At 44.5% G+C, this 20537-nt stretch overlaps 1 protein-coding gene across 1 annotated transcript in view; it reads left to right on the plus strand.

Moving 5' to 3' along the window:
- LOC115145382 (formin-like) overlaps positions 1-20537 on the plus strand; it is a 93811-nt gene that overhangs the window by 38230 nt on the left and 35044 nt on the right. Inside the window, 8 exon segments of the mRNA XM_065004243.1 lie at positions 4349-4490; positions 12019-12106; positions 16742-16803; positions 17462-17550; positions 18486-18615; positions 18812-18958; positions 19060-19119; positions 19229-19349. Coding sequence (XP_064860315.1) covers positions 4349-4490; positions 12019-12106; positions 16742-16803; positions 17462-17550; positions 18486-18615; positions 18812-18958; positions 19060-19119; positions 19229-19349 — 839 coding nt within the window.

A 20537-nucleotide genomic window follows, 5' to 3' on the forward strand; every position in this document is an offset into this window, starting at 1 on the left:
ATACATGATATACAATGCATTCGGAAATGATTCAGACCCCTTAACTTCTTCCACATTTTGTTAGGTTATAACTTTATTCTAAAATGGATGAAGTAAATACATTTTAAAAACTCAGCAATCTACACACAATGCCCCATGATGACAAAGCGAAAACAGGTTTTTAGAAATGTTTGCAAATTTATTACAAATAAAAAACAGAAATAACTTATTTACATAAGTATTCAGACCCTTTGCTATGAGACTCAAAATTGAGCTCAGGTGCATCCTGTTTCCATTGATCATCCTTGAGATGTTTCTACAACTTGATTGGAGTCCATCTGTGGTCAATTCAATTGATTGGACATGATTTGGAAAGGCACCCACCTGTCAATATAAGGTCCTACAGTTGATAGTGCATGTCAGTGCGGAAGCCACTAAAGGCACAGTACAACCAGCTTGGAATTTGCCAAAAGGCGAAAGATTCTCTCTCTGGTCTGATGAAAACAAGATTGAACTCTTTGGCCTGAATGCCAAGCTTTACGTCTGGATGAAACCAGGCACAATCCCTACAGTGAAGCATGGTGGTGGCACCATCATACTGTGGGGATGTTCTCCGTGGCAGGGACGGGGAGACTAGGCAGGATCGAGGCAAAGATTAACGGAGATAAGTCCAGAGGAATCCTCTTTGAAAAATTGCTCCAGAGCCCTCAGGACCTCAGACTGGCGTGAAGGTTCACCTTCCAACAGGACAACGACTCTAAGCACACAGCCAAGACAATGCAGGGGTGACTTCGGGACAAGTCTCTGAATGTCGTTGAGTGGCCCAGCCAGAGCCCAGACTTGAACCCGATCGAACATCTCTGGAGAGACCTGACATCCAACCTGACAGAGCTTGAGAGGATCTGCAGAGAAGAATAGGAGAAACTCACCAAATACAGGTGTGCCAAGCTTGTAACGTCATACCCAAGAAGAATCCATTCTGTAATCTACTGTCAAAGGCTCTTCAACGAAGTACTGAGTAAAAGGTCTGAATACTTATGTAAATTTGATATTTCAGTTTTGTATTTTTTTATTTTTATAAATTAGCAAAAATGTATAAAAACCTGTTTTTGCATTGTCATTATGTGGTATTGTGTGTAGATTGATGAGGGGAAAAAACAATTTAATTAATTTTAGAATAAGGCTGTCACGTAACAAAATGTGGAAAAAGTCAAGGGGTCTGAATACTTTCCGAATGCACTATATATGGGAATCGCATACATGCCATATAGGGGAATTGCATACATGACATATAGGGGGTTGAATACATGACATATAGGGGATTGAATACATGACATATAGGGGGTTGAATACATGACATATAGGGGATTGAATACATGACATATAGGGGGTTGAATACATGACATATAGGGGGTTGAATACATGACATATAGGGGATTGAATACATGACATATAGGGGATTGAATACATGACATATAGGGATTGAATACATGACATATAGGGGTTGAATACATGACATATAGGGGATTGAATACATGACATATAGGGGATTGAATACATGACATATAGGGGATTGAATACATGACATATAGGGGATTGAATACATGACATATAGGGGATTGAATACATGACATATAGGGGATTGAATACATGACATATAGGGGATTGAATACATGACATATAGGGGATTGAATACATGACATATAGGGGATTGAATACATGACATATAGGGGATTGAATACATGACATATAGGGATTGAATGACATATACATGGGGATTGAATACATGACATATAGGGGATTGAATACATGACTTATAGGGGATTGAATACATGACATATAGGGGATTGAATACATGACATATAGGGGATTGAATACATGACATATAGGGGATTGAATACATGACATATAGGGGATTGAATACATGACATATAGGGGATTGAATACATGACATATAGGGATTGAATACATGACATATAGGGATTGAATACATGACATATAGGGGATTGAATACATGACATATAGGGGATTGAATACATGACATATAGGGGATTGAATACATGACATATAGGGGATTGAATACATGACATATAGGGGATTGAATACATAACTTATAGGGGAAATGCATAAATGACAATACAGGCATGATCCGGTCATGTATAAATGTTGTCTACCGTGGAATCACAAAGGCTAAGTGGAGTTTATGTAGATTTACTTTCCCAACATTTTCTGCCATTGTTTCCTCCACTGCAGCGTGCTGGAGTCAGAGCCCATTGCATGGAGTTATTTGAGTTGGTCCCTGTGAAGGCAGTATGAAATGAAAGGGTGGATTTTCAGGAGTAACATTATGTTCTTGGTTAAAGCTTATTCTGGGCTGTCCCAGACAGTTACTTTCACCACCGCTGTGGGAAGCCAATAGCAAATAGGACCCAATTGGACTCACTTCACCCTAATTGAGTCTCTGGCTATGTGGTTGATTGCTGTGGTATTTCAGCCATGACTAGCTTGCCAACTTTTTGGAATGTTTGTTGAGTTCACTTTGTCTCCACAGTTGTAAAATGTCTCCTCTCGGGTGGAACAACCCGGGCCTGCCAAACCCTAACCTCATGACATGACTAGAGAGAACCCAAACACATTTAAGGCATATCTACTGTATATACAGTATGGATACAGCGCTTTAACCTACGTCTACAAAAGCAGTGTAAAAAGTGTCAAACAGTAGGCCTATTACATTTTACAAAGGGATCCTTTATAGAAAGTTGCTAAATCATGCAACATTACACAGTAGTATCAGTAGATTAGCTCTACTTTGAAAGTTAACATGACCTGTTATACACGGAGTATACAAAACATTAAAAACACCTGCTCTTTCCATGACATACTGACCAGGTGAATCCAGGTGAACGCTATGATCCCTTATTCATGTCAGTTATTAAATCCACTTCAATCAGTATAGATGAAGGAGACAGGTTAAAGAAGGGTTTTTAAGCCTTGACAAAATTGAGACATATTACCTTTATGTAACTAGGCAAGTCAGTTAATAACAAATTCTTATTTTCTATGAAGGATCCCTTTGATGTCCTAGGAACAGTGGGTTAATTGCCTGTTCAGGGGCAGAACGACAGATTTGTACCTTGTCAGCTCGGAGATTTGAACTTGCAACCTTTCGGTTACTAGTCCAAAGATCTAACCACTAGGCTACCCTGCCGCCCATGGATTGTGTATGTGTGCCATTCAGAGGATGAATGGGCAAGACAAAAGATGTAAGTGCCTTTGAACGGGGTACGGTTGTAGGTGCCAGGCACACCGGTTTGTGTCAAGAACTGCAACGCTGCTGGATTTTTCATGCTCAACCGTTTCCGGTGTATATCAAGAATGGTCCACCACCCAAAGGACATCCAGCCGACTTGACACAACTGTGGGAAGCATTGGAGTCAACATGGGCCAGCATCCCTGTGGAACACTTTCAACACCTTGTAGAGTCCATGCCTCGACAAATTGAGACTGTTCTGAGGGCAAAAAGAGGGGTGCATCTCAATATTAGGAAGGTGTTCCTAATGTTTGGTATACTCAGTGTACATACAGTAACTCTGCTCACGTGGGTGGGTCCTGATGAAACTGTCTCAATAAACCTGCTGCCTGTGAAGCTGCCTGACCTGGGCTATAAACAGGCTGAGTTATTGCTGACTTCATCTTCCTCTCCCTGCATTATCAGAGACTAGGAGGCTGGATCACGTATCATGCCGAGTCTAAGGCTACCGCACTGTCTGACCCAAGGGGTAGTTGTCTTCTGTGAGTTAAAAGAGGAATGGAAAGTAATGGTAGCAGAGCAGGGCTGAACTCTGGAAGACTCCTGTACAGAGACATCTTCAGACTCCCTCTATGTTTGCTTTCAGCGTTACCCAGCAACAGAGGAAACAGAATACCTCCTATCTTCCTGGTAGTTTATTTGAAATACTCCTTTAGTGCTGAAATCTCACATCTCAAACTCAGGGACACTTAACTCACATGATTTTCAGAAGCCTCAGTCATAAATGTCACTTTATTAAAAAGTGGAAATGCATTCTTCAAATTCTCACTCCAGCAAACGTCTGCTATAAATCAAAAGATGGAAGTAAACACTGGACAGCCCGAGTAAACATCAAATAAACTGCTTCATATCTGTTTATCTCTGTCACAGGACAATTTGTACTGAGCAGTCCACTAGCTATTCTACTTCTCCCAAGAAGTCACCTCTGTAACGCACTCTTCTTTCATCACAGTAACACTGTCACTAAAGAGGGTTTTATGTTGAATTGGGGTGCTCCTCAGCATATAGAAGGGTATCTCTCCCCCAGCCCCAGACTAAAAGCCTGTCTCTTGTTTCCAGTAATAATACACTATGGGGTTCTCTGGAGGAGCCAGACATCGTAGACACCAAGGAGTTTGAGGACCTGTTCTCGAAGGCCACTCTGCAGCCAAAGAAGAAGCCCCTCTCAGACACCTTTGAGAAGAAGGCCAAGACTAAGAAGGTTGGTTTAACTCATACATTCTCTTCTCTCCCCCATGCTGCTGCTATTATATTGTGTTGGCTCCTACTGTTTTTCCTCTCTCGGGAGGAGCGTCTTAAATATCTTGGGCTTGGAAAGTGATGAGTGCTATTGGACTTTCCATGCAGGGACCCATATGCTGTAACTCTAAAGCTGTTATCAGTATCGACGACACACTATATTTTGCATGGCACGTTGTAATTCTCAGACACCTGTCTTCTCGAAAGAGAATGCTTTGTCATCGTAATGGTGTTTAATTGCTACCACACGAGGGCGTTAGTGGCACATTTCAATTCATATTTCCTTTACTCGAGTTTCCTCGTCAATATTAGGAATCATTGAGATTAGGTAGTCAGAAAGAAAATATTGACATAAACACATTTTTGAGGACATTATTACTGTTACTCCAGTAAGAGCATCTGCTAAATGAGTACAATGGTGTCAGCAGATTATCCCATATTCTCCGACCCTAGACCACTTACCTCCGGAACATTCCATTAGGAGCTCTGCTGAATTAGCCCAAGTAAGGATCCCAGCCTTACATGGAGTCTAATCTAGAAAGAACACAAAGTGTGCAAGGAGTAAACTGCTCCCCTCCCTTTTCTCCTCTTACTCCCAACTGTCCAATTCCTGGTGATTGGTGTAGCCAGCTCTTGCGCTAGGTCAAAGCAAGCTATCAGGTGGCAGTGAGTTCAGTTCTCTTCTCCTCTCTCTGGCTCTGTGAATGGAAGCAGAGCTGAGTAGAATCCACCTTTCGAAGACCTTCTGCTTACACTTCACAATCAGCTGCAGACTAAACTGTTCTATGCCATGGCTTGGAATGTTCTTTGGATTGTACTTTCAACTAAGTCTGATAGTTATTTTCCTACTGAACCTGGTCATAGTTATCGTTTGAGAGAAATTATAGAACATGCACAATTACTAATGTTTTCCTGGGCTAATGCAGCTTGGTCAGATATCAATGTGAGCTACGAAGCTGACTTAGGGGCCAGCCAGTCCTGCAGGCAGGGTCAGTGAGACAGAAGATAGTTGGCAGGACTGATCAACCCAGCTAACAACAAACTTCCCACAACTTTAGAGAGCATTCCCTTAAGGGTCTCATTAGGTCATTAACTAACGTTTTCATAAGAATGTTCCTGTGATGTGCAAGGAATGTTTGCAAGAGACCATTCCCTTAATGTTAAATAGAACTTACCCAGAATGTGGTTACCATGTTCTCAGAACTAAGATATGAATGTTATAGACACAATTCATGCAACGTGGCAAAAGCATTCATGTGTCCAGTTTTCTGTGGGTTAGGAGACTATTCCATTAATGTCCTACCACACATACATTACCAATCAAAAGTTTGGGCACATCTACTCATTCAAGGGTTTTTCTTTATTTTAACTATTTTCTACATTGTAGAATAATAGTGAAGACATCAAAACTATGAAATAACACATATGCAATCATGTAGTAACCAAAAAAGTATTAAACAAATCTAAATATATTTGAGATTTGAGATTCTTCAAAGTTGCCTTGATGACATTCTCTCAACCAGCTTCATGAGGTAGTCACCTGGAATGCATTTCATTTAACAGGTGTGCCTTGTTAAAAGTTCATTTGTGGAATTTTTAGAAGATAGAAGACCCAGAGTTACCTCTTCTGCAGAGGATAAGTTCATTATTTATTTAGCTCCTTTGCACTCCAGTATTTCTACTGTCAAATCTACCATTCCAGTGTTTTAATTGCTATATTGTATTTACTTCGCCACCATGGCCTATTTATTGCCTTTACCTCCCTTATCTCACCTCATTTGCTCACATTGTATATATACTTATTTTTCTACTGTATTATTGACTGTATGTTTGTTTTACTCCATATGTTGTTATATGTGTCGAACTGCTTTGCTTTATGTTGACCAGGTTGCAGTTGTAAATGAGAACTTGTTCTCAACTTGCCTACCTGGTTAAATAAAGGTGAAATAAAACATTTTTAAAAAAGAGTTAACTCCACCTCAGATTACAGCCCAAATAAATGCTTCACAGAGTTCAATTAACAGACACATCTCAACATCAACTGTTCAGAGGAGACTGCGTAAATCAGGCCTTCATGGTCGAATCGCTGCAAATAAACACTACTAAAAGACACCAATAATAAAAAGAGACTTGCTTGGGGCAAGAAACACAAGCAATGGACATTAGACCGGTGGAAATCTGTCCTTTGGTCTGATGAGTCCAAATTTGAGATTTTTGTTTCCAACCGTGTGTCTTTGTGAGATGCAGAGTAGGTGAACGGATGATCACAGCATGTGTGATTCCCACCTTGAAGCATGGAGGAGGAGGTGTTATGGTAAGGGGGTGCTTTGCTGGTGACACTGTCCGTGATTTATTTAGAATTCAAGGCACACTTAACCATCATGGCTACCACAACATTCTGCATCGATATGCCATGCGATCTGGTTTGCACTTAGTGGGACTATCATTTGTTTTTCAACAGGACAATGACCCAAAAACACACGTTCAGGCTGTGTATAGTAAATATAAAAGAAAAACCCTTGAATGAGTAGGTGTGTCCAAACTTCTGACTGCTACTGTACACAGAACATGGTTGCCATGTTCTCAGAATGTAATATATTAGTGTTCTAGACACATTTCATGGGAACATTGCAAGAACATTCATGTGTCCAGTTTTCTGAGGGTTAGGAGAATATTCCACCAACGTCCCAACAGACATACGCCAAAACATGCTAAAAAGGTTTTCAGAAGGTTTTTGCTATCATAGATCGAATGTTCCCCTAACAATCGGAAAACAGGACACTCAAACATTAGGGGAACATTACGATAATGTTCTCTTCCTAGAATTGATAGCTGTGAAGTGCCTTGCTCAAAGGCACAATTACAGATGTTTCACCTAGTTGGCTCGTGGATTTGAACCAGCAACCTTTGGTTTACTGGCCCAACGCTCTTAATCACTAACTTAAGCCACCCTGGAGTCTCTCTGTGGCTATCTGAGTTGGATCAAATGTTTGTGGGTTCAGAGTGACCAGACTGGATGGATACACCCACACTGAGGCCTCTACAGTGGACTGGAGCCTTGACAGATTGATGACAATGTGTATGGATTGGGAAGGGGACAGTCTGGGCTAGTGGCCGATTTTGAACTGCTTGGACGCCACATTCAGTGCCATGGGGTTAGTGGGAATGCTGACACACACGGCTGCAGGAGTGCAGAGTTGCAGCATTGAACTTGACAACAACATGGGGCCTGAGCAGTGGCCTGAGCTGTGTGGGCACAAATGCACATACCCACTAGAAATGGGAATACTTTTCTTGGTAGTTCTTATTTGAGATAGTAGATACAGTATGTGGTATAGATATCCGTGAGCAGTGAGCTGTACTAGGGGCCGTACTATACTCAGGCCAGAGACAGCAGCCTGTGTTCAGCTATGATTACTTGGAGACACTACCACAACTGTGGAAAGGGTTGGCTACAGCCCCTTGGCACTCAAACACATTTAGAAGGGTCAGCTAAACAAAAGTAACTTGTTTACTGCTTCATCTTTTATCCCTAAAAGTTTATCTTCCAACGTTCAAACTCTCTGAATCATCGTCTGTTGATAGGTTCCCAGAAGTACTGGCTCTGACTAGACAAAGGAGGGGGAGAGGGGGATGGAGAATGGGGAAGAGAGGAGAGTGTAGAGGAGGGTGGAAAGGTGGAGGAGATGAGGATGGAGAGGGGGGAGGGAAGGGAAGGGAAGGGAAGGGAGAAGGAGAGGGGGTCTGGAATGAGGGGAGCTGGAGAGAGGTGGTGGGGGGAGCAGACTGTCATCCAGCTAGCTAACAGACAGAGCCAGACTGGGCCTGTGGAGACATGGGGTCAATCAAGAGCGCTGTCTTGCCTTACTCTGCAATATCTTACCCCGAGGAGATTTGACAAGCCAATAGTCCTGTCCTGGCCTCGCCACCACACCGATACGGTTCTACACGACACAGAGACAAGTAATTCAATCTCTGCCCTGTAGTCGTCTCCATCAACTTTATGAAGAGCAGCTACACTCTGCACACATGATGGTTTTCACTGCACTAAGCATGTTCGCCGTAGGGCACACAGTGGTGTGTGTGATGACAGAACACCTATACATGCCTGACGCACTTGTAACTTGTTCAGAAAGTATTGCCAGATCAGATAACACCTGTGGGCCTAGTCGGGGGTGTGTGTGTGTGTGTGTGGGGGGGGGGTGGAATGTGTATGTGCATTATGGAGATTAGCCATTCTTCTCCCATCCCTCCTAATGCACAACTCTACATACAGGACCCTAAGTGGAAGTTGGGGCGGTAAGGGAATGGTAGAGGGGTGAGTCTGTACATGGAAGTGCTAATCTGTATCATGTGTCCAATACAACTGAAAGCTGCTGTTTTCTCTGGAGGCCTTTTTCTTTCCCGCCACTGATTATCATATCAAAGCAGCAGAGATGACATGCAGGGGAATGAGCTCTCTGTCAGCCTCCACAGTCCATGGCCGCCCAGGACACACCAGACCAGACTGGGGGTAATTGTAGCCATGTGGCTCCACTCGGCTCCACAGTGGGGCTGGAGGAGATGAGATGACACCTGTAGGGGCATTTGAAGTGGAAAGGAGAGGATGCGCGTGTCGCTGCATATTGGGTGTGAGGATAATGAGCTACAGGATCCGGGTGCTGCGCTGCGTTAAGGAGATGAGGAAACCCTGACAGTGCCCCACTCCCACCCACTGCCCCCCAGCCCTGCGTATACACCAGTAATACAGCCTGCGTATACACCAGTAATACAGCCTGCGTATACACCAGTAATACAGCCTGCGTATACACCAGTAATACAGCCTGCGTAAACACCAGTAATACAGCCTGCATATACACCAGTAATACAACCTGCATATACACCAGTAATACAGCCTGCGTATACACCAGTAATACAGCCTGCGTAAACACCAGTAATACAGCCTGCGTAAACACCAGTAATACAGCCTGCGTATACACCAGTAATACAGCCTGCATATACACCAGTAATACAGCCTGCGTATACACCAGTAATACAGCCTGCGTATACACCAGTAATACAACTTGCGTATACACCAGTAATACAGCCTGCGTATACACCAGTAATACAGCCTGCGTATACACCAGTAATACAGCCTGCGTATACACCAGTAATACAGCCTGCATATACACCAGTAATACAGCCTGCATATACACCAGTAATACAGCCTGCATATACACCAGTAATACAGCCTGCGTAAACACCAGTAATACAGCCTGCGTAAACACCAGTAATACAGCCTGCGTATACACCAGTAATACAGCCTGCGTATACACCAGTAATACAGCCTGCGTATACACCAGTAATACAGCCTGCGTATACACCAGTAATACAGCCTGCGTATACACCAGTAATACAGCCTGCGTATACACCAGTAATACAGACTGCATATACACCAGTAATACAGCCTGCATATACACCAGTAATACAGCCTGCGTAAACATTGCACAGCAATTCCCACCACCCATGGATCTCTGTAAAACAAATAGTGGCTTTAATTTGTTCAGACCCTACATCTTTAGCGATGACATAATCGTTCACACTGGGGTTTATTAAAGTCATATTTTGAGTGTTGAGTGGGAGAGTGGTTGTAAGATTTGCAGAACGTTGTGTGGGGATGTTGAGCATTCAGTGGAGGGTGTTATTGATGTGTTCTCTTGATCCATTTATTATTGTAACGTATCTCCAGGGTGGGTGAACTCTGACAGGGTTGGCTCCCAGGCACCTGTCTAGCTGCCTGCCCCCTCAGCCATGGCTGTGTAAACTATCAGCTCTCTGATGAACCTGGTGCCCTCTCCCCAACACCAGCCACCTGCTACTCCTCAAAGCACTCCCTCTTCCTTTTGTTATTTTAATCTTCATTTCAGTGTCAAACCAATGTCTCCTCTATATTTCAAGTGTTTTTTTGGTCTGCTGGAAGGACTTCACCTTGACTTGGACTGGTGGGTAGTTCTCCCAGTGTCCACTGGATGTAGCTGTTATATTCATCATGGGTTTCTAACCGAGCTCTCAGCATCAGCATCATAAAGTTCCTTCCTTGCGTGTCTGAGAGTAAGCATCCAGGTTTGTTCCTCCAGATCAGTTGTAATTTCTCAGTAAGTCAACTAGACAGGCTAATTGGTGCTTCTGGGGCCACAGCGAGTGGCCAGGGTTCCTGGGAAGCTTTTAGTGTGGCCCGACCAGTGCAGTTCATTAAAGGTGTTGGGAAGGCCTCTCACTCTGCCTGCTTCCCCTCTCATGTCCACATACAGGGTGATCCTCAGTGATAATGGTAATGACGTGGAAGCAGTATGCATCCTACCTTCTGTAATTCAATACTCACTTCTAAGGCTTCTGCTCCTTGGTTCCCACTGGATGGCCCAGTAGCTGAGATGCAGTAATAACGTCCAGTGCTTCTTTAATGAAGAAGGCTGAGACATTAAGTTGTAGAGCTGGGCTTTACCTTGCCAAAACTGTTTCTAGCTTAATGGGTAATTCAGTAATAAGTCGTTGTGACCATGTTTAGGCACAAATAAAAATCCTGTGAATTTATAGTTTGTTATAAAAAACCTATTCTTCTAGACTTAAAAGATGTCCTTTTATGGTTTCATTTTTTACTTTTTTTTACTTTCCTGTGGCTTTATGTTTCCGACTATATCATGCACTTTTAACGGGGGGACTTTTTCTCTATACTCTGTGCTCTGTATTTTTAGTGATGTCATTTGATAAGTCCTGCTGTCTGTGGCGTGTGGGTTTCTATCCTCACTGTCTCTCAGCCTGTTATCATGGACCGTGAAGGATTATGACACTGTGTAGATTAGTGTGGCTTTAGGGTCAATCCAGACGCTCCACAGAGATGTTAGAATGGCTCTTCTCTAGAGCACTCCTTCTCTCCCCTCCCAGAGTCAATCTATCTTCAAGTGGTCTTGCTCTGGGAAGTGACTAACTGATATTTTCTTCTGGCCTCTCTGGGAAAAAGACTGTGGATGATGTTAACCTGTGTCCCTGTTTCATCTGAATATATCATATTAAATCATATTCTAGTATTCTAGTCAAATAACTCTTATTACTTGAATTTAAGATTAACTGTTGGTCTGCATCTTATCAACTGTATAAACTGTGCCTCTTCAGTCACGTGGTAATGGTGATCAAATAGAGGATGTGTAATCCAATGGAATTCTCACTCTTCGATGTAATCACTGTGATTAACGACGCCAGGACAGCGGAGTCAATCACCACCTTCCGGAGACACCTGAAACCCCACCTCTTTAAGGAATACCTAGGATAGGATAAAGTAATCCTTCTCACACCCCCCCCCCTTAAAAGATTTAGATGCACTATTGTAAAGTGGCTGCTCCACTGGATGTCATAAGGTGAATGCACCAATTTGTAAGTCGCTCTGGATAAGAGCGTCTGCTAAATGACTTAAATGTAAATGTAATTAAAATATGATATTCATGTCTTTCCTGCAGATTATCAAGCTGCTGGATGGGAAACGTTCCCAAGCAGTGGGCATCCTCATCTCAAGTCTTCACCTTGAAATGAAGGACATTCAGAAAGGTCAGAGCAAACAAATAGGAACTCCTTAACTGTGTTAAAACCACGCTGTTTGGTGCATTATTACTGGAGGATATTGTCTATATTACTGACAACCTGTCATTTCCTCCCTGTCCAACAGTCATTGTTTCAATTAAATAGTGATAAACTTCAGTTACAATCCTTTTTTCACCTGATTAGAAAATGAAATGCCATAAAAATGATGAAAGTAGTTATTTTAGAAAGAAGAAATGTTGAAGCCCGCTGCAAATTGTTTCCTGCTTCTTGACAGACCCTAATGTGTGAATAGTTCCCACTTTTATAGATGAAGTTGTGTTTCATGTCAAATGTGGAAGATTTCCAAGTTTTCCAGACTAGTGCCCCCAGTTTCCCAGACTAGTACATAATGTTGTGAGTGAACAGCATTGGAATGAAATTAGCCATTTTTGCAATTCTGTCTCCCCAGATTCAATCGTTCATGCACTGGTCAAAATCACATCTATATTTTCCTTCTTGCACTAAAGAGGAGTGGAGTATTTGGTTGTGTATGTGTATTTGACTGCACATGTTTATGTATGTGAATGGGGCGGGAATGTCTGAGGCAGCGCTTAGGCGTGCATGGTTTAGGGCCGTTGGTAACAGCCAACTGGGTTGATACTGGGACTGGGACTGGGACTGGGACTGGGAGTGGAGCGCCTGGCAGTCTGAGCATGCGGCCAGCCTGGCAGATTTGTTTATTGTTGCCAGTGACGGTTTCCACCGCCTAATGGGAGCGACACCCTGCTAATGATCTGAGTGTGTATAAATCCACCTTCGCAGTCAGCAGACACAGCACCGCCACATAAAAACGCTTGCCCAATGCAAACCAAACAACACATTGGGCCAAGCTGCCGTTTTTGGTTGTGATCATTTTTTCTCTCTCCTTCTCCCTCTGTCAGTGTCGAAGTAAAGAACCCCCAATAAAAGAGTCTGCTCTCTCCCAGCGTGAGCCTGCTTCCTACAGCCTTAATGGGAGGTGTAGGTGAAATGGACAATTTGAATCTGACAATGCAGCAGAGCAGCTTAACAAGCAGTTCTAAGGGCCCTGGTCCCTGGTCCCTGGCCTCGCCTGCTTGCCTGCCCTTTGTTGGCAAATTAAAAGGACATGGGACATGTAATGTAATTACAGCCACTTGGGAGAAGGGAGTGAGGGGAGGCAGGGGTTTGGTGGCCCAGGGCAGGGAGAGGGAAGAGTGGGGGCCAACGGAGGGCTTGAGCCTGGCTGTGGGACCTCCTGGGCCACCGCAGTTCAAGGCACACCACACACACCCTGAGCGATGGGTGTGAAGTGAAGGGAAAGGGAGTGAGGTGGCAACAAGGTTCCTTTGATCTCCCGGTGTGGATAGATATCCGGACCTGGCCTCCTTTGGCTCAAAGCACTGTGCTGCACTGCGCTGCGGCCCTCCTTTGGCTCAAAGCACTGTGCTGCACTGCGCTGCGGCCCTCCTTTGGTGTGTGATTGACGGGTGCATGGCAGGCGCGCTGAGGCCTTAGGTAATCCACTCTATTAAGAGGTAGGAAATGTCCCTCCACCTCCAGCCTGCTATCCAGCATGCTCTCCACTTTGATGCATCATTTTGGGCTGCCCTGCTGCCTCAGCTGGTCGTAGGGGCTTGGGGAAGATCTGGATGTCATTGGAAGAATGCTTGGATTCTTGGATGCAGAACTATTTCTTCTTATTGTGGAGATAGAAGTTAACATGTCTTAATGACTCCAGGGGTGTCTCTGTATACAGTACAGTCATGTGCTTTTGGCTCGACTTCACTGGTGGTTCGTTGCTAGTCATGCGACTCTCAGACATGACACAGCCACAGTGGTGTAGAGAGGGGCTTGTTTCCACTCACATTGGGTCTGTTCTGGGTTGATCTGAGTGCAGGGGTCGCTCTGCAGTCTACAGCTAACAGCACACAGATCCATATCGCCATTGAGACCAGGAGCCATCCCTCCCAGTCTGCCCCCTCCTTTCCTCTCTCCTCCCTGACCTGTACCCAGCCATAAAGCTGTGACTCCTCTTTCTGAGACACTGAGCAGAGCTCTCCCTCTCTTACTTTCTCTCTCTCTCTCTCTCGCACTGCTGACAAGCAGGGGTGAAAGTAGATCAAATGTCTTCCTGGTACGGGGACTTCCTACAGTATGTGTGGACGCACTTTGTCATTTTCATGGGCCTAATCACAGAATTACATATAGAATCATTTTTTATTTAAAAGGGTCTCTATGGGCCTAATAGGAAAGATGTGTTGTTTTACATTGACTTTTACACTTGTGCAGCAATCTAATCAACATGATAAAAGAATCCCCTCAAAATCTGTCAGTTTTTTTCATGGGCTGCATCTCAATCCACCACGTCCGTCTGTGGGCTTTCCGCATCTGTAGCTGAGCTACAGCGCTGTTTGTCAGACCAGGACACATCACGAACATTTCCTTAAAACCGGCCAAACTTCTTTAAAACCGGCCAAACTTCTTTAAAACCGGCCAAACTTCCTTAAAACCGGCTTCATTCTGCAGGAATTCATATTATAATAGGCTAGGCTGTGTGTGAGGCCTACATTCAGTTACTATTCCAACTATTAGACTACTCCACTCTAAAATCACATACAAAACACCAAAAAGTATTATGAATGACATTCAGTGATTGTCATCATTCGGCCTAAACAAATATTGTGCACTGCATCTCGTTCTCACCCACTCATCTCTTCCTTAGCAAGATTTCACTGTCTATTTTTCATATCAAATCAACGTTTATTTGTCATGTGCGCCAAATAAAACAGGTAGACAGTGAAATGCTTACTTACAGGCTCTAACCAATAGTGCGGAAAAGGTGTGTGTGTGTGTGTGTGTGTGTGTGTGTGTGTGTGTGTGTGTGTGTGTGTGTGTGTGTGTGTGTGTGTGTGTGTGTGTGTGTGTGTGTACACCGCCTGGTGTAGAGGTCCTGGATGGCAGGCAGCTTTGCCCCAGTGATGTACTGGGCCGTACGCACTACCCTCTGAAGTGCCTTTTGGTCGGAAGCCAAGCAATTGCCATACCAGGCAGTGATGCAACCGGTCAGGATGCTCTCGATGTTGCAGCTAAAAATGACTGACAAATATGACTGACATGCGGTCATGATAAATGACCCCCACTATTTATGAGTACCCCTACTATTTATTTGGCCGGTTATCCGTTCTGGACCGTTCCAGCTTACTTTCACCCCTTCTGATAAAATGTTATTTTTATCTCTCTCTCTCTCTCCTCTACACTCTGAAAAAAAAAGGGTTCCAAATAAGTTATTTGGCTTCCCCCATAGGACAACCATTTTTGGAGAACCATCAACCTGGAACCAAAATGTTTCTTCCAGGAATGTTTCTTCCTGGTTCTAGATAACACCTTTTTTCTAAGAGTGGAGCCTCCCCCCCCCCCCCTCTCTCACTCTCTCTCTCTTCTCTCCCCTCCTCACCTCTCTCCCCTCCTCTCCTGTCCTCTCCTCTCCCCTCTCCTCTCTCTCTGCGGCCCCACTTTAGAGCTCATTACTGCAGACTGTAATCATTACTGCAGACTGTTTCTAAGAGTGGAGCCTTCTCTCTCTCTCTCTCTCTCTCTCTCTCTCACTCTCTCTCTCTCACACTCTCTCTCTCTCACTCTCTCTCTTCTCACCCCTCTCTCTCTTCTCTCTCTCTTCTCTCCCCTCCTCACCTCTCTCCCTTCCTCTCCTCTCCTCTCTCCCCTCCTCTCTCTCTGCGGCCCCACTTTAGAGATCATTACTGCAGACTGTGATCATTACTGGAGACTGTTTCTAAGAGTGGGGCCTTTTCTCTCTCTCTCTCTCTCTCTCTCTCTCTTCTCTCCCCTCCTCACCTCTCTCCCCTCCTCTCCTCTCCTCTCCTCTCTCCCCTCCTGTCTCTCTGCGGCCCCACTTTAGAGATCATTACTGCAGACTGTGATCATTACTGGAGACTGTTTCTAAGAGTGGAGCCTCTCTCTCTCTCTCTCTCTCTCTCTCTCTCTCTCTCTCTCTCTCTCTCTCTCTCTCCTTCTCACTCTCCCCTCCCCTCCTCTTCCCTCCTCTCTCCCCTCCTCTTCCCTCTCCTCTCCTCTCCTCTCCTCTCCTCTCTCCCCTCCTCTTCCCTCCTCTCTCCCCTCCTCTCCCTCGGCGTCCCCACTTTAGAGATCATTACTGGAGACTGTGGTAGTTCTGGCTGCAGGTCCTGGGGTTAAGCAGTTATATGCCCTCTCCTGTGACCCCTGGCCTGAGAGGAAAGCTCCTGTGTGGGGCTCTGCTCTGGGCTCTGCTCTGACACAATGACTGCCCTGACCTGCCTGACCACACGCCCCGATACCCACCACTCCCTAATACTCTCGTTCAGTCACTTTAAAGTGATAGTTCACTACATAATCTAAGTTTGTCAGACATTTCAGATCTCAAAAGGTGTTTAATGTTGAAATGAGAAAACAAATAATAGACATGGGTATTATTTCTGTAAAGTATAGTTTTGTACATAGCATGCCTATATGAATGTAATCTCCCTCACAGGTTAACAGGCCTGGGCACCAAACCCAGGCAGCAGGGAATTTCAACAGCATGCCTGCCCAACATATTCCATCTTTACAAGAGATTGTCTCTAATAAATGAATGTATTGTTCCAGCTGTTTTGAGTGTAGATAACTCTGTGGTGGACTTGGAGACCATCGAGGCTTTATATGAAAATGTGAGTATTCCAAGGTGTGCTGTAAAGTCATTCAATAGCATGAGAGAAATGTGAGAATCTAAACTCCTTTTTAAGTGTTTTTCTCACTCAGTATGCTTTTCTTAACGCTACACAGTGGTGGAAAAATAACGAATTGCCATACTTAAGTAAAAGTCAAAAGCACACTCCAACACTCAGACATCATTTACAAATGAAGCATTTGTGTTTAGTGAGTCTGCCAAATCAGAGGCAATAGGGATGACCAGGGATGTTCTCTTAATAAGTGCATGAATTGGGCCATTTTCCTCTCCTGTTAAGCATTCAAAATGTAACAAGTACATTGGGTGTCAGGGGAAAATGTATGGAGTAAAAGTACATTCTTTTCTTTAGGAATGTAGTGGAGTAAAAGTTGTCAAAAATATAAATAGTAAAGTACAGATACCCCAACAAAAACGACTTAAGTAGTACTTTAAAGTAGTTTTACTTAAGAACGTTACACCACTGACACTACACCAGGGCTCTATAACATATGCTAGTCTACAGCCAATGTCTCAAGGATGTCATACTCAACATTTATCCATTGCTATTCTACCTCTTGTTTTGTAATGACTGTCCATATCATTCGTTGCTACAGCTTTATTGTTGTCTACTCAACTGTTTTGATTGGGTGTGATCACAGAGGGCCACGAATGACGAGCTGGAGAAGATAAAAACACACTATGAGACGTCCAAGGAGGACGAGGTGAAGCTACTGGACAAGCCTGAACAGTAAGAGTGCTTCTCCTGCATCCAAGGGTTCAGGGAGAGGGCGGTAAACACTGGACCCTGACTTCTACTGGAGTCAGAGAACTAGATGCTCATACACACAGAAAGCCATCCCCTCCCGTGAATTCACCATGCCAATTTCAGAGGGTACTTTGGTTTTGTCTTAGAGATTTTTTAGAAACACATCATGTGGTTTTTAATGTGTACAGACAGAGACAAACACTTTGGTCTTTGACAGCCTGAGCTCACTCATCACGTTGATGGTTCTTTACAGACAAACCATTACAGGGAGATATTTTATATAGACATCACTTAGAAAAGGTGGCATCACTTTTGTGTTTATTTATCATTTCAAGCAGTAAATAAACCAAGCTCCTTAGTCTTCCTCAGACAGTAAATATTTGTTCCTGGTCTGTTTTGCAACTTTCATGTCATCCATACTGAGGGAATGGGCTTATGTGTGTATGTGTGCATGTGTGTGGGTGTACATACACGTGCATATGTGTGTGTGTGTGTCTCAGAGTGAATGGCAGAGATGGACGGCTGCTGGCTCTCAGCGCGGCATTCCTCCCATGGGGGTTAAACATAGCTGGCCTATTAATGACTTGTCACTGTGGGGCTGAGGGCCATGTTCATACCCACTCAGTGTCTGATCCATCAGCAGCCTAATCCCACAGGATATTACAGACATGTCCCTGTTTACATGAGTCGGCCTGACACTACATTTGACCAATCAGTGCTCCGGTCCTCCTTTAGTTGACCCTGGACCTATCAAACTATTAGAGCAGAAAGACTCATGACTATCAGCTGCTAGTTAAAAGCTATACTGACTCAGCCGTGTGTGTGTGTGGAAGTAGCGCAGCCAAGGATTAAAAATAGTTCTTCCTGTTGGACATTTAGTTTAATTTTGTCATAACACATTATTTCCTCTTGTGCAGGTTCTTGTATGAACTCTCCCAGATTCCAGACTTCTCTGGCCGGTCCCACTGCATCATATTCCAGTCTATCTTCCTTGACTCCATGTCCTCCATCCACCGCAAAGTAGAAATAGTCTCCACCGTGAGCAAAGTAAGACTGGACATGACTTCAATCTTATTCATTTGTCAGTGTATGAGCTTTTATCATGCTGACCCTGTGTGTGTGTGTGTGTGTGTGTGTGTGTGTGTGTGTGTGTGTGTGTGTGTGTGTGTGTGTGTGTGTGTGTGTGTGTGTGTGTGTGTGTGTGTGTGTGTGTGTGTGTGTGTGTGTGTGTGTGTATGGTCAGGATCTGCTGGACTGTAGCAGTGTGAAGGATGTGATGGGGCTGGTCCTAGCCTTTGGGAACTACATGAACGGAGGCAACAGGACACGGGGTCAGGCTGATGGCTTTGGCCTGGAGATCCTGCCCAAACTGAAGGATGTCAAGAGCAGGGTACTCTCACCACACACACAGCCATATTACATTATATTCATCTACCGTATGTTACTGAGAAGTGGCAATGGCTTCTTTTGTCTGACCTTTTGTATCTTTAGGACAACTGTATCAGTCTGGTGGATTACGTAGTTGCATACTATCTGCGCAATTTTGACGAGGTACAGTATTTCAGATGAAGGGAACAAATATCCCAGGATGGACTATAATATAAATTCTTCTGTTGTTTCTTGATGTTTTGACATTGGTGGGTTGTCTGTTGGTTTGTAGCACGCAGGAACAGACAAGAGTATATTCCCACTGCCTGAGCCACAGGATTTATTCTTGGCAGCTCAGGTCAAATTTGAAGACCTCACAAAGGACATGAGGAAGCTGGGGAGAGACCTGACTGGTGAGACACAGGTTATTTCACTTTTTTCTAAGCAACTCACATAACGTCAGGCCTACATAGAGGCGTCCTGTTCTATATGTAGTATGATACTCATTGTACATTCTGTCTTATCCTGTAAGAACACTTTCCTCCATCATCCATAAGAGGTGTTTCAGGGTAGATTCAGGATCTCAGACTCTCTGAAGCACCTTTTCCTTGTTCCCAGGCATCGTGTCATGCCATAACAGGCATGTCATCACTCCCCCATTTCCCCCTGCCATGAACATGCTCTACTTACAGTATCCTATGTCAGAAGTGTCAGTGTCTTCATTTCAGCCAAAGCAAGTCTATCTGTCTGAAACGTTTGCAGATGATATGAAAGCTGGATGGAAATGCAATAAAGGAGCAACACTCACAGGAGAAACTTTACCACATGGCTGGTATCAGGAGCTCAGTGCTCACTGGCATGGTCCGCCCAGTTAGCCAGCCAGTTAGCCAGCCAGGTAGCCAGCTAGGTAGCCAGCCAGGTAGCCAGCCAGTTAGCCAGCCAGGTAGCCAGCCAGGTAGCCAGCCAGTTAGCCAGCTAGTTAGCCAGCCAACCAGGTAGCCAGCCAGTTAGCCAGCCAGGTAGCCAGCCAGCCAGCCAGTTAGCCAGCCAGGTAGCCAGCCAGTTAGACAGCCAGGTAGCCAGCCAGTTAGCCAGTGAGCCAGCCAGTTAACCAGCCAGTTAGCCAGCCAGTGAGCCAGCCAGTGAGCCAGCCAGTTAGCCAGCCAGTTAACCAGCCAGTTAACCAGTGAGTCAGTCAGCCAGCCAGTTAGCCAGTGAGTCAGTCAGCCAGTTAGCTAGCCAGTTAGCCAGCCAGCCAGCCAGTGGATTAGCCAGTGTCAGTCACCCAGCCAGCCTGTCAGTTAGCCAGTGAGTCAGTCAGCCAGTTAGCCAGCCAGCCTGGGAATTAGCCAGTGAGTCATTCACCCAGCCAGCCAGTCAGTTAGCCAATGAGTCAGTCAGCCAGCTAGTCAGTTAGTCAGTGAGTCAGCCAGCCAGCCAGTCAATGAGTTAGTCAGGGAGTCAGTCACCCAACACGTCAGTTAGTCAGTGAGTCAGTCTGCCAGCCAGCCAGCCAGCCAATCAGTTAGTTAGTCAATAAGTGGTCAGCTGGGCCGTCCGGGGATTAAAGGCGTTGCCCCCAGGCAGTCAGCCAGTCAGTT

The sequence above is a fragment of the Oncorhynchus nerka genome, linkage group LG18, assembly GCF_034236695.1.
Source record: "Oncorhynchus nerka isolate Pitt River linkage group LG18, Oner_Uvic_2.0, whole genome shotgun sequence".
NCBI lineage: Eukaryota > Metazoa > Chordata > Actinopteri > Salmoniformes > Salmonidae > Oncorhynchus > Oncorhynchus nerka.